General features: G+C 41.0%; 1 protein-coding gene across 8 annotated transcripts in view; it reads left to right on the plus strand.

Moving 5' to 3' along the window:
• Window positions 1–1933: 1933 nt before the first annotated feature.
• Window positions 1934–15297, plus strand: part of LOC114046881 (zinc finger protein 79-like) — a 72272-nt gene continuing 58908 nt past the window's right edge. Inside the window, exons 1-6 of one of the 8 annotated variants that reach the window (XM_027867476.1) lie at window positions 2242–2339; window positions 2938–3026; window positions 4521–4667; window positions 9559–9685; window positions 10109–10204; window positions 12422–13733. In XM_027867476.1, the coding sequence (XP_027723277.1) occupies window positions 2324–2339; window positions 2938–3026; window positions 4521–4667; window positions 9559–9685; window positions 10109–10204; window positions 12422–13733 (1787 nt within the window). In that variant the 5' untranslated portion in view covers window positions 2242–2323. The other 7 variants (XM_027867467.1, XM_027867470.1, XM_027867472.1 and 4 more) reach the window with 7 other exon arrangements.

The raw sequence follows: 15297 nt of genomic DNA on the forward strand, positions 1-15297 counted from the left end.
CCACCTCCCACATGGGTCTTTCTTGATTCCTTCTCTCCCACTCCCCCAGCAGCTATACAGCCCCTCCTTGTATTTTCTGTCGATATATTTTGTATATACACGTGCAAATTATATATGCATATTGTACCAAATGCACACATATGTTGTATATATGTGTATTGTGCATGTACATATAAATAAATATATGTATGCATTTGTATACTCTGGGCATGTATATATGTATTGCAAATATTGTACCAATAATCATACATATGTATGCATGTATAAATTATGTGCATTTGCATGTATGTAAATATGTATATACATGCACATGGTGTATATATAAATTCATATATTATGAGTGTGCATGCATGTATGCATATGTGTATGTTGTGTATATGCACATGTGTGTATAAATAGATTATACCAATGTATATATATTATGTGTATATGCATATATTGTATAAATATATGTATCCATCTATGTATGGAGAGTATGTAACAATCTCAGATATGCAGATGATAACACTGATAGCAGAAAGTGAAGAAGAATTAAAAAGCCTCTTGATGAGGGTGAAAGAGGAGAATGTAAAAGCTGGCTTGAAGCTTAATTATAAAAAAAAAAATTAAAAAAGAAAACTAAGATCTTGGCAACAGGTCCCATCACTTCTTGGCAAATAGGAGAAGAAATGGAAGCAGTGTCAGATTTTATATTCTTGGGGTTAAAGATCATAACAGACAGTAACTGTAGCCAGGAAATTAGAAGGAAAGCTACAGTCAATCTGGATGCATACTAAAAAGCAGAGACATCACCTTGGTGACAAAGATTCATACAATCAAAGCTATGGTGTTTTCAGTAGCAATGTATGGCTGTGACAGTTGGACTATGAGGAAAACTGAGTACTGCAGAATCGACACTTTTCAGTTGTGGTGCCAGAGAAGAGTTTTGGAAGTCCCTTGGACAACAAGGACATCAAATCAGTCAACACTTAAAGAAATTAATTCAGGCTGTTTGGAAGGTCAAATACTGAAGCTGAAGCTTAAATATTTTGGCCACATAATGAGAAGACAGGACTCAACCGGAAAAGACCCTCGTGTTGGGAAAGAGTGAAGGCAAAAAGAGGAAGGGATGACAAAGGATGAGGTGGTTAGATACCGTCATGGAAACAACAACCATAAACTTGTACAGACTTCAAGAAATAGTGGAGGATAGAAGGGCCTGGCAGTGCTATGGTTCATGGGGTTGTGAAGAGTCAGACACAACTGAACGTGTTGTGTATATGCATATTTGTGCATGTGTGTATTGTGTGTATATATGTTTATGCGTGTATACCTGCACGCAACTAGATTGTACAGTGTATAGAGCACTGGGCCAGGAGACTTCCTGAGTTCAAAATCTGGCCTCAGACACTTAATTAGCTGTGTGATCCTGGGCAAATCACTTAACCCTGTTTGCCTCAGTTTCCTCATCTGTAAAATGAGCTGGAGAAAGAAATGGCAAAACACTCCAGCATCTTTGCCAAGAAAATCCCAAATAGGGTCAGGAAGTGTCAGACATTACTGAAAACAACAAAATATGCATATACATGTACACATGTGTATATGTATAGGTGTGTACGTAAGTATGCATTTATGGATGTATCCATATCCATCGATAGATCTACTGATGAATTGACTTATATTGATCCCGGAGACAGAGCGCGCTGGCCGTGGGGACCCCTGGAGAGGCACACAGGGTGGGGGGGCTGGGCGAGGGGTTCTGCGCATGACCGGAAGTGCCCCAGCGGGGTCTCGCGCTCACTCCACCGCTGCTCTGACTCTCGCCCACTGGCCCCGCGCTCGTGGGGGGCGTGGGGGGAGCAGCGCCCCTCCCAGGCTGGGAGGGGCGTCACGAGGGCCCTTCAGACCCCCAGCGCCGGTTCGGCCCGCCCTCCCCGCAGCCGCGGCCCCGTGGTGTCTGCAGAGCCAAGGCCCGTGGGGGCCCCCGCTCCCCGGAGCTGCCCCACGGGCCTGGAGGGGCACAAGCAAAGCGCGCTGCGTTTGCAAACCCAACTGACCTGGATTCTAGTCCTTCCCCCTCCCCCTTCTGGCCGGGTGACCTTGGGCTGGTCCCTGGCTTCGTTTGACCCTCGGATGATGGATCCCTAAGATAAGGGATGACCCGATGCCCGAGGACCCTTCGGCCATCCATATCCTTTGATCCCAGGTCGTTGACCGGAGCCCTCTTCGGTGCGGGAGAATCACGGAGAAGAGCGTTTTCTGCCGTAGCTGCGGACCCTCCTGCTCCGAGAAGTCGGGGCCGTCCGGGCCGTCCGGGAGGCAGCGACCTAGCGCATCCACCCCCATGCTGGAAGAAGAAGGTGAGAGTTACAGCAGCCTCGGGTGTGACGGCTCAGTGCCTGGGGGGATGGAGTAATAACAGACCCACCCCCACCCCCCCTTCACCCTCCTCGCCCTCCTCCGGTAAGGAGAAGAAGAGAAGAAGAAATGACTTCCTTTCCTCCCATCTGCCTTGCCCCGGGGTGTGGTAGACTCTGAGAATGAGTATCTGGGGCAGGACTTGGCCTTCCTGGTATTACTTTCTTCCCTCTTGGCTTTGCCCTGTGCAGTGATGCAGAAAATTAGGCAGGGACCATTCTTCCTTGACTTTAGGTGATTTGCTGATAACACTGGGTATTGTTACAGTCTGATCCTTAGACTATGTTTAGGGAACAAAGTTGCAAAATTCTCAGTTCCCTCGTCAGCTTTGTTCCCTTGGAATCATATGATTTCCCTGTGATCATAATAACAGATTGAGGCATTTGCTAGCTGGCTTAAAATCTGTGGCCTTTTTATCTAGACCGGGCTTACTTCTGTTTCATTTGAATTCTCTCTTTGCAGTAAAAACATGAGAATTTCTAATCTGGTGAGACTGAGAGCTGCAGCGCTGGCCTTCTTCATGATTGCTTTCTCTTCCAGCTCTGTATTCTCAGGACTCTGTCCATTCTGAAGAAGGGAAACTAGGAGATGAGGGTATTACTGGCGTGCTCTTGTCAGCCAGGTCCCAGGTATGTTGGAATACGTTTTCTCATTTTCGACAGAGTTCCTTCTCTGATCCTAGAGATTCTCTTGCCTAGCAAAGTTTCACTTAGTTACCTGAGCTTGAAGCCCTCTTTCCTTCTTGCAGATTGAGCCAATCCTGATAGGCAGTGAATTCCATAGGGAATATTCCCATTGGCCCAGCATTCCTCTTATTTGCATATAACCTTCTTATTCTTCACATATTTATTCAGACTGAATTTATTCAGACTATGTTTAGGTAACTTCTGTGAGGAATATAAGATGTATAACATAATTTTTACCTCAAGCTTAAGTAGAGGAATCAAGACATACATGAATGAAGCATTTAATTGGTGTGATGGCATGGTGTAATAGAAAGAGCACTAGATTTGGAGTCAAAAGATGTGGAGTTGAATCTTAGTTTTGTTTCTAAGTTAACACCTGAAACTCCACTCTCCTCATCCCTAAAAATAGGTGGTTGGACTGCATCTCTGATGTCCCTTCCATTGCTGTAGATATGAGTCTAAATATTTAGATCATTGTGGAAGAGGCCTAGACCTGGTAGTCAGGAGACCTGGGTTTGAGTCTTGGCTTTACTATATCCTTACCATGTGATCTCAGGCAAGTGATTTCACCTCTTAGAGCCTCTAGTTACTCATCTGCAAAAATGAAGGGATTGGATTAAGTGACCTCTAAGGTCCCACTCAGATCTTTTTAACTTACCATGATTTATAATTCCAGTTAATATCATTGGGAGGCTTCATGGAAGAGATGGATTTTGAACCATGCCTTGATAAATGGGTAGGATTTTTTTTTTTTTAGTAAGGAGGGTGGAAACTGGTTAGGAATAGCCTGAGCAAAAGACTAGAGGCAAAAGAAAGCATGTAGTCTCTGTAAAACAGAGTATACTTGACTGGAGCTGATGTTTCCTTTTGGAGAATGGATGGGAAATAAGGTTGGGTATTTGGAACACTGCAGAGTCTTCTGGAAGAGGTCTGCAACACCTCAAAAGAATTGTCCTGACTATCCACATAAGAAAGACCAAGTGGAAAAAGATTATGACGGAAAAGATTATCCAGATTATGACATGCAGTTACTTTTCATGTCAAAAACCTAAACAATCCACAAGTATAATTAATAGTCAACATGAACTAGAAATATTTATGCACGAAGGTAAATTTGACCTCATAGATAATCACTGAGACTTGGTGGAATGAAATCCATCAATAGAATATGGTTCTGAAAGGTTTATACCGTAAGTAAAAGCCAGGTAGCTGGCACAGTGAATAGAGAACTGGAACTGGGAGTCAGGAAGACCCAAGTTCAAATCCATCCTCAAACACTTACTAGCCACATGACAAGTCACTTAACCTCTCTCTGCCTCAGTTTTCTCCTCTGTAAAGTGGGGATAATAATAGCACCTGCCTTTCAGGGTTGTTTTGAAGATAAATATATAGTCAATAAACATTAAGTGCATGCTGTGGCCCTGGCACTATATTAAGTGCAAACAGAATCCCTGGCCTAAAGGAGCTTACAAGCTAATGGTGGAAGACGACACCCAAAAGGCTGAAAAGTGGAGGGGGGAAGAGGAAGAAGGGACCCAACATGGGCATGGTGAAGTCAGAAGAGTCCCAGAGTATCGCAGCCAGGTAAGAAATGAGGAGATATCCAAGTTAAACTCGTGGCCCCACCCTCAAATCAGTGAGACAGAGGGTGGTGATGAGGTTTACCCAGGCTAATGGATCTTATAGGTTGATGAGATTGTTCACTAATGAGCTTCCTGGGGCATGGTGGAGTCAGAAGTCTGAGAAATGAGGACATTTGTAAGATCGCTTTGCAAATCTTAAAACGCTATAAATACTAGCTCTTATTGTTATTAATAAACTGTGTTGCCCCAAACTGAATACAGTACTCCAGGTGTTTGATCAGATAAAATCGTTTACTATTGCCTACTTCATTTTGGATACATTGCCTCTATTAATGTTGCCTAAGATTGAAAGGAATCATGGTATACAAACAGTTCTTGAATTATGCAAATTTGAATTTTTGAAATAATGTAATTGTTGTTTAGTTTTCAGTGGTGCCCAACTCTTTGTGACACCTTTTGGGATTTTCTTGACAAAGGTACTGGAGTGATTTGCCATTTCTTTCTCCAGCTCATTTTACAGATGAGAAAACTGAGGCAAACAGGGTTAAGTGACTTGCCCAGGGTCATACATCTAGTAAGTGTCATGAAGATGAGTCTTCCTGATTCCAAGTTTAGAGCTCTGTCCACTGTACCACATAACTGAATTTTGAAAGAAATTTTCATTCCCCAAAAAAACCTATGTTAATTTTACTGGACAGTACTATGCTCTCTGCTCCTGCCACTTGGCTCAGAGCTTGTGGCCTCCCACCCTCCACTCCCACCAAAAAAGACCTAAAAAACCCAAAAATTCTCCAAGTGAAGCAAAAGAAAGGACATACCTACTCACCCACATGTTGGGCACAGCATGTCTGTCTTCTGTCTGTCTGTCCCCAGGTGCCACTTATCTGTCTCTGGCCCCTGAGGGTCACCCATCCTCTCTTGTTATGTCCATGCCCAGCCTTACATGTCTGCCCCCTGAATGTTCTTCCTCTTCATTCTGGTCAGGCCCCCATGTGGCTGGCCCCAGCCCCCAAATGTTCTTCCTCCTCTTTCTTCACCTATGCTTCGACATGTCTCTCACCACAAACTCGAGGCCCGCTTTCTGCTTCTCTGCGAAACATCTACAGGCAAATTCACATTACATAAAAATCTTTTTATGTAGAGTTCTGTGGAATGGTCCATTTAAGTAAAGGTGTAGTTGATAGAGCCTAAAGACAGGAAAACCAAGATTCAAGTCCTGCTTCAGGTACATACTGTTTATGTGATCATGGGCAAATCATTTAACTTCCCATTGTTCAGACAATGGTCTAAAACTATAACTTAAAAATTAGTTGCTGATATTTTGAATTTGCTGTCTTCCATGCCTGCAATGCAATCCTACCGCACCTCAGCCTCTTAGAATCTGTTTCCTTTAAATTCTGCTCCAATAGCATCTTTTACATGTCTACATGAAGCCGTTCCTGATCTCCTCAGTGTTCTCTTCTTTTCATCCCAAATTACCTTGTGTTTATTTTAAATATTTTATCTATACTTTCACATATATTATTATCTCTAAAATAATATAAGCTCCTTGAGGGTGGAGACTGTTTCATTTTTGTTTTTGTAGCTCCAGTACCTAGCACAGTGTCTGGCACATAATGGATGTTTAATAAGTGCTGGTTGATTGATTGATAGAAGAAGCTTCTATATTGGATGTTTCCTACACTGAAGAAATCACAGGCATGGACCTGTCCCCCCACCCCCATCCCAAAAAAGTCTTCTACTTTCAGTCAGAAGTAGAGATAAAAATACTACCTGTGCTTCTAATGTATTTAGTTTTTTTGCTCAGGACTACATAATCCTGAGCCACGCTTTCTTAGTTCCTTTTGGGAGTGTAATTAGTTCTTATGTTAATCACCAGAAATGTGTACTGCCCATCAAGTTGGAAATTTCTTGGGAGGCACATCCTACATAAATATCCTGGGAGGACAGCAGAGCTTTCTATTGCTTATATCAGCTTGACAGATAGCTTACTTGATGCCTTTTCAACCATCACAAGTTCTTCTCATCTTTCTCTGACCAGTATTGAATGACTTCTTATCTGATGTACCTGTGGATCTATGTTACCATCTCCTGGGACACATGACGACGTTCTTTCTTCTAGCAGTGGTCCAGCTCTCCTTTCTGTAGGCAGAGCCCACACCTGTCACGTAACTCCAGATGTCCATTGGTTTTTCTTTCCTTCTTTCTCTCTATTGCATTATTTCACTCTCTAGCCTCCTAACAGTTCACCTCCTTTCCCTCTTTATATCCCTTTCCTTCTGTTTCTTTGAAGTACTCATTCTTTCAAGAACAACTTCATTTTCCTTGATAACTTTATTTACAAGATAATAGAAATGCATTTCTCCAGACCCTGGTTGTTCCTTATTTCCTACATTTCCCTCTCTGTTTGTCCTACGTTGTTTTCAGATCTTTGTCCAGTTATTTTCTGATCTTATTTTTATTTTACTTTGAATACCTTTTCTTCCTGTTTTTTTTTTGTTCCACTTCGTCAGTTCTGTTCATTGCTACTTTCTCTTAGTTGGATTCCCTGGTGACGAGAAAAGAGATGATGGAGAATTAGCTGAGCAGACACTGAAGGGAAGAGATCACCCACCAGTCATAGAGAGACTGAGCCTAGATGGTGCTGAGAAGCACTGAAGGACTCAGTGTTAGACACCATAAGGTTTAAATCAGTGAAATCAGTTTGGTTTCAAGACAGTGCCAAAGTTTACGATCTAGCACGGGTTTACTAAGAACAACAATTGATGTCAAAGCTACCTCTCTTTTGCTCTTAATATATATTAAGGTATGGGCCTGTTACGTCATTAGCATAGGGCAGAGGAGTCTGTGGGTAGATTTCAGGGGCTCTGTGGGTGATAAAGAAATCTTTATTGGGGAAGAGAAAAAAATGGGAAAAAAAATCTTTATTTTCACTAACTTCTAACAGAAATTTAGTATTTCTTTCAATTATGAACGTAGGTAACAATATGTAGTAGGGATCTTCAGGTTTTACCATACTCCCCAAGGCTTTTATGGCACACAAAAGATTAAGTACCCTTGGTAAGTTGTTGGTAAAGTTGTCTGCTTTTCCTTCAGCCATTAGGGGTTGTGTTCGTGTACCTCAAATTCATCATGTCTAAGGGTGAACTTTTCATCTTTTCCCTCAAAAATCTGCTTCTCCTGAGTTTATGATTTCTTTCAGTGGCACCACCATTCTCCAGTCTTTCTTGGGATTGTCTTTGACTCCTTCTCCTTCTTCAATTCATCTCAGTGATGGAGACATCTTGGTCTTCCCTCTCCCTCCTTTCCTTATAGCACTACTGCCCTCATATAGGTCCTCACTGATGTCTTCCTGAGTATTGCCGCATCTCCTTGTTCTTATTGCGCATCTCCTTGTTCTTATTCCTATTCATTCTTTCCCCCAACCATACTTCACACTGGTGTCACCCATGTGTCAGTTTGGCTGTATTTCTTCTCTACCCAGACCCTTATAGAACATGTTGTCAAGTGTTTCCTGAATGAGGTTTAGGCCCCTCTGCTTGGCACAAGGTTCTTCTTGTCTCTAGGGAAGTATCTCAAATGATTCCCTTCCATGTGCCCTGTGCTCAGCCAGACTATACTCATTTTGTGTCCTTTGCCTTTCCTGCCCCTGTCCTTTGCTTACACTGTTCCTTCTGCCTGAAGCTATTAAACTACCTATACTTTGGAGCCCAATTTGCATGTTAGAGCCTCTCATTAAAACTTCTATCATCTCCCCTTTTTCCACTGGCAATGACCTTTCCCTCTAGCTTCACACCTTTCTTATGTGCTATAGTTATTTGTATGTGGGTTATAACCTCCTACTCAACAGTAAGTTGCTGAACCTCTTCTACCACCTAGCACAGTGTCCTGCACACAAAGGTCCTTTAACAGATGTTTATTGAATTGAGGGAAGAGACCTTGCTTTAATTATCTCTTTCAGTGCCTATCCCAGTGCTTTGTACATATTTCCTAAAATATGAATCTTATGATTTCAGACTTGGAAGGAACCTCAGAAGTCATCCAGTTCAACCCATAGCTGAATAGGAAATTCCTCTCTGTAATTCCCCTAAATATCACTCTCTGCTTGAAGACCTCTAATGATAGGGAACTCACTAGTTTTTAAAATCCTTCTTCAACTCTTGGATAGCTCTAACTGTTAAGAAGTTTTTTCTATATCAAGCTGGAATCTGCATCTCTAAACATCAATACATTGTGCCTAGTTGTAGAAATCATAGTTTATAAAAGCTAGCAGGGTCTTTAGAATTCACCTCAATCATCACCTAGATGCCAACTGCTCAGTGATTTCATTTTGCAGGTAAGGAAGCTGAGATCCAGGATGGTTACGTGGATTGTCCAAATCCATACGGATCTCAGGTATTCACTGCCCTTATTTCAGAGATGAGGAATCTGAAGATGAGAGCTTAAGTAATTGGCTAAAGGTGGCATCGCTGCTGGCAGAGGAAATGTAAGAGCTGGGACTTGGACCCAGTTTGTGTAAGTCCTAGTGCAGTGCTCCCAACCAGTTCTGTCTTCAGGACTAAATGAGTTAACAAATGTAATGTGCTTTGTGAAACTTAGAGTGCTGTATAAATGCTAGCTACTCTTATTATTTTCTTCTTAGCAAAATTGTTAGCTCAAGAAGAGAGAAAATTGTTTCATAATTCTTTTTTATCACAGAGAGAGCCTAGTTGTCATAGGTGGATATAGTGCTCAATAAATGCTTGACTTGGAACACCTAACATATCAACATCATTGGGAACTATTTCCATAGCATATGGTTTACCTCACTTAATTCTATACACTTTAGCCCTTTTTCTAGGGCCATGTGGGAGTGGGGGCCTTGAGTGAATGGAAACATTTTGGTGTTTCAGGAATCTGTGGCATTTAAAGATGTGGTCATGGACTTCACCCAGGAGGAGTGGGGGCAACTAGACCTTCCTCAGAAAGACCTATACAAGGACCTGATGTTGGAGAAGTACAGGAACCTGGTTTTGCTGGGTAAGAACAGCTGCCTCTTAGTGCGTCTTTGGCTCTCCAGTTCTTAAAATCTGAAGTATCATCTGAAATATGTAATTAATTTTTGGCTTAGGGTTCATGGGTCATAAATACCTAAACTTCCTGGGGCCTGAGGACAAATTGTTTCTATTCCCTGTTCCCAGGGAAACACCATTGTGATGGACTTGACACCTGTACTTTTCTCTATCCATTGTCTTTCTGTTCTTCTTTTCCTCCCTCCCCCCCCCACCCCTCTTTCCCTTCTAGGCTTAATTCCCTAAGATCTCAGGTGAGTAAATTAGATAATTTTCTCTATAAACTAAGAATAATTTCCTGACTTGTCTCTTTTTCACAGTGTGTTTCTAAGATTCTTCATATTATATCCTCTTTCAAATATTCAAGTCCCATCTCTTCCCCTATGAGCAGGGCTTCCAGTTTCTAAACCTGATGTGAACTCTGAGTTGGAGGAAGGAGAAGACTCATGGATGCCCAGGAAAGAAGACCCAGGAAGCACCTGTTCAGGTAAGTAAGAGAATAAGGGAATCACTGAAAATGAACAGAGCATATGTTTTGCATGATTTCACATGTATAATTGATATATTGTTTGCCTTCTCATTGGGTGGGGGAAAGGTGGGAGGTAGGGAAAGAACCTGAAACTCAAAATTAAAAAAAAAAAAGAATATTTAAAATAAACAATTAAAAAAATCTCTATTCCCCTTGACCTTTTCACTGAAGTTGATGTCTGCCTGTACGTCTTAAACTTGTACCTTCCTTGGTTTGTTTGACATTATACTGCATTGGTTCTTTTCATAGCTCTGTGACCACTCCTTTCTGTTTCCTGTACTTCTTAATCCTTTTGCTTTTTAAATGGGAGTCATTCAAGGCTGATTTTACTTCTCTTCTTTTTCTCTTTCTAAATTCACTGCTTTAAAGAGCTTGTTCATTCTTAATTCAAGTCACTTCCACTTAAGTGTCTAATGTGTGCAAGGTACAACGTTAGGTGCTGAGAATGCAATGAAAAACAAAAGAGCCCCTGCCTTCAAAGAGCTTACTTTCCACTAGGAGAATCTATGTCTACAGAAAAGTAAATACAAAGTAATTTCAGGAAGAGGAAAGCTCTGAGAACTCATTGGGGGTATGGGGCAGGACATGAGATCAGGAAAGATGGCACCTGAGCTAAACCTAAAGGAACCTAGGAAACTAGGCAAAGGTAAGAAGAAAGTGCCTTCTGAGCATGGAAGAGGGCCTATGTCAAGTTAGAGATCTGACATGGAGTGTTTGTGGGACAGACAGCAGCAAGTGGGCTAGGTAGGCTGGAATAGATTGAGGGGAGAGTAATGAGAAATAAATCTGGAGAGGTAGGGCTGGAGCCAGATTGTGAAGGACTTTAAATGTCAAACAGGAGTTTATATTTTATTCTACAGAAACTCTCCTGTTGATTTAACAGGGGAGTGACGTGCTCAGTCCTTTACCTTAAGATTTATTTTGACAACTGTGCAAAGATGGATTCGAGAGGGGAGAGTTTGGAAACAGGGAGGCCAATTAGGAAGCTATTATAATAGTCCAGGTACCAGAAGATGAGACTCTTAACTAGAGTAGCTGCCATTTCAGCAGAGAAATGAGAACAAATTCAAGAGATATTAGTACAGCTAGAATTGGCAAGAGTTGGCAGCTGCTTAGATACGAGAAATGAGAGAATGAAGAGTCACAGCTGCAAACGTAAATCATCGGAAGGATAGTGGCACTCTCAGCCTAAGCAGGGAAGTTAGGAGGAGGCACAAGTTTAGGGGGAAAGAGAATGAGTTTCATTTTAGACATGTTGATTTTGAGATACAACATTATATCTCCTACATGTTTCCCTAGGGCTGGAATCTTCTCCCTCCTCATCTCTGCTTCTTGGAATCTCCATATTCCTTCAAGGTTTAGTTTAAGTGCCACCTCTTCCCTAGGACCTTTGTTCTTACCTCAAGTTGTTAGTGCTGACCCCTGCCTGAAGCTACTTTGTGTTTATTTTGTCCATACTTTATATTTGCTTATCAGTGTTTGTGCTATATCCTGCCAATAGAGTATAAACTTCTAGAAGTCAGGGACTGATTTTGTATTTGTATCCTTAGAGCCTAGCATATTGTCTTACATATAGTGGGTACTTAATAAATGCTTGCTGAATTTAATTGAATAGCTAATGTCAAAAGTCTCTTCTAGCTCTGATTATCTGTGATCTATTCTATGTTAAGATTCTTTAAAAAAAAATTTTGTGTGTGTGTGTGTGTGTGTATATGTGAGGCATCTGGGGTTAAGTGACTTGCCCAGAGTCACACAGCTAGTAAGTGTTATGTGTCTGAGGCTGGATTTGAACTCAGGTCCTCCTGACTCCAGGGCTGGTGCTCTATCCACTATGCCATTTAGCTGCCCCTAAAAAATTTTTCTAATTCTGATTTAATGAACACCAAAAAATATTTCCATGTACAGTACAAAGTAAAACATAAAAAGAGGATTATATTTGAAAATGTTTATCTCTATTATGTACAGCTTGCTTTTTTGAAACATGTATAATAAATTCAGTATGTTAGTTTCAAAGCTGTCCTGCTTGTCTGTGTTTCCTTCTAAATTTCCTCTCTAAGTGTGTATAGAAGGCTTATATAATTGTAGGGGTATGCTGTTACTGCTAATCAACATTCCCATTACCATAATCTACTCTCTTCCAAGAGGTATTTGCATTTTTTTGTTTGTTTCTTTCAGACTGGGATACTGTACCAGAGTCCAAAGAATCACCTCCAAATCCTGACATTTTTGAAGATAACTCAACTGCACCCAAAGAAGCAATAATGGAAACACTACCAAAAATTGGTCCAGAGGACCCCACATATCAAGAGACGTGGGAATGTGATGGCAGACTAGAGAGGCAGCAGGAAAACCAAGAGAGAGATTCAAGGAAAGTAAAAATCATTCACAAGAAACCTTCCCCTGGAGAGAGAGGTCTTGAAGGTAGTGAACTTGGGAGGAACTTTGGCCTGAGGTCAGTCCTTGTTACACAACAGAGAGTTCGTGTAGGAAAAAGCCTCCTTAAATGTAGTATACGTAGAAAGAATTCAGACCTACTTAAACATCATAAGATACATGCTGAAGAAAAACCCTATACTTGTAATGATTGTGGAAAAGGCTTCAGTTACTGCTCATCCCTTTCTCAGCATCAGAAAAGTCATACTGGAGAGAAACCATATGAATGTAATGAATGTGGGAAAGCCTTCAGCCAGAGCTCATCCCTTGTTCAGCACCAGAGAATTCATACTGGAGAGAAACCCTATAAATGTAACGAATGTGGAAAAGCTTTCAGTCAGAATGCAAACCTCACCAAACATCAGAGAACTCATACTGGAGAGAAACCCTATAAATGTAATGAATGTGAGAGAGCCTTTGGTGACTGCTCAGCCCTTATTCAACATCAGAGAATTCATACTGGAGAGAAACCTTATGAATGTAATGAATGTGGAAAAGCCTTCCGTCACAGTGCAAATCTCACAAACCATCAAAGAACTCATACTGGAGAAAAACCCTATAAATGTATTCAGTGTGGAAAATCCTTTGGTTATTGTGCCGCCTTTATTCAGCATCAGAGAATTCATACTGGAGAGAAACCCTATAAATGTAATGAATGTGGGAAAGCCTTCAGTCAGAGTGCAAATCTCACAAACCATCAGAGAATTCATTCTGGAGAGAAACCTTATAAGTGTAATGAATGTGGGAAAGACTTCAGCCAGAGTACAAACCTCATAATCCATCAGAATATTCATACTGGAGAGAAACCCTATGAATGTAATGAATGTGGAAAAGCCTTCAGTGATAGCTCAGCCCTCATTAGACATCATGTCATTCATACTGGAGAGAAACCCTATGAATGTAATGAATGTGGGAAAGCCTTCAGCCAGAGCTCATCCCTTACTCAGCATCAGAGAACTCATACTGGAGAGAAACCTTATGAATGTAAGGAGTGTGGAAAAGCTTTCAGGTGTAGTTCAGCCTTCATCAGACATCAAAGACTCCATACTGGAGAGTAAACACAGGGCTCTAATGAAAGCAGGGAATTTCTCAGTCATGTATTTTTTCTTTTTTCTTTTTCTTTGTTTTTTAAACAGTGGTCAGTGGTCAGGAAGAAGAGACTCCATAAAGGACTGCAAGCTGCTCGAGGTCAGGCTGCAGATGTTCTCCTTTTATAACACCTAGGCAAGGGCCACATACAGAGGCCTTTAATAAATGCTCATTGATTTAATAAGTGCTTGTTGACTTACTGAGATGATTAATGTAAATCTTCCCACTTTAACACCTTACCTTATTTTTCTTAGAAAATTCTAATTGATTTGACAGTAGAACTTCATTTTGTTCTCAGAAGATTATTTTATTTAGGCAGAGCAGCTCAAAATGCAGACCTCTTCCTGGGAATCCGAGAATTCAGGCAGCTTCCATTTAGGTCTGTCTCACGGTGACAAGGACAACATTTTTTTTTTTTACCCCTGATGCAAATATATTTAATTGTTGAGAGCAGTTAAGTGGGAAAGAGATCCTCGGGCTTCTTATTAAATGTCAATGTCACATAGAAGCTTCTTGATTATTGATTATATTGATAATTCTTGAGTATTTCTTTCATAATGAAAGAGTCCAGACAGGAGAGAGTAGAAGGTCATGCAAAGGCCAAATCTCAGAACCAGGTTTAGCTACAACCCTGTTGGAATGGGTTGGGTGTTTTTTTTTTCATGTTTGGGGGTTTTTTGGGTACTTATCATTGATTCCCTTTAGCTATTTGGGGGCCTTTATTTGTTTTACCTGTATTTAAAAACTAAACTTGCCCAAAACTGAGCTTAATCCAACAATTACATTCAGCAGATAATTCACTCTACCTTGTGAGCTTAACACGTGTGAGCTGGGTAAACATTTTTAATCTTACCATGCTGTCTCATGCAAAATGGTCATCACTTAACACTTTTTTGCATCTGCTATCAGAACTAATGGTACTGAATAGTCTTCCTTTCTCTACATTCTCAAAGTACTCTTTATATCTTTGGCTTTACTAAACAGGAAAGGGGAGAGAGAGTCCAAGCCTTAGTCTCCTAAGCCAATCAGATATCAAACACAGTTTCAGTGTCTTAAGGAAAAACTATATCAACTTGCATGAGAGGTAAAGAGTGGGGATAGGGAAAGGGGCTTTTGGATATTGTCCCTGCAACACCTACTCTTGGGGAAAATTTAGCATGAAAACAAGACTATAAATTCAGTAAATATCATATGAACTAATATGCATTTCTTTATGAGCCTCCCATACATCATGATATCTATCCCCAAAACTAGTTAGTGGTGTTTAAGTTGGTCAAGCTGAGAGGAGACAGAATGGGTGACTTCCTGAATTTGTGTTTAGGTGGATTTCGTTTTGATTAGGCACCCCCATAGAGAGCTTCATTGTCCTCAGTCATTTCATTGTTTCATTAGCCCTGGCTTATGACCAGCCCCCAGAAGAAAGAGTAACCTTATGCTGTTCCCATACAGGGCATCTCTGGGAGCTTATAATACCTTCCCCCATTTTCATAATTTTCCCAGAAGGGTAATCTTTCATTTCAAAGCTCTGT

The sequence above is a fragment of the Vombatus ursinus genome, unplaced genomic scaffold (assembly GCF_900497805.2).
Source record: "Vombatus ursinus unplaced genomic scaffold, bare-nosed wombat genome assembly UNPS02014786.1, whole genome shotgun sequence".
NCBI classification, from domain to species: domain Eukaryota; kingdom Metazoa; phylum Chordata; class Mammalia; order Diprotodontia; family Vombatidae; genus Vombatus; species Vombatus ursinus.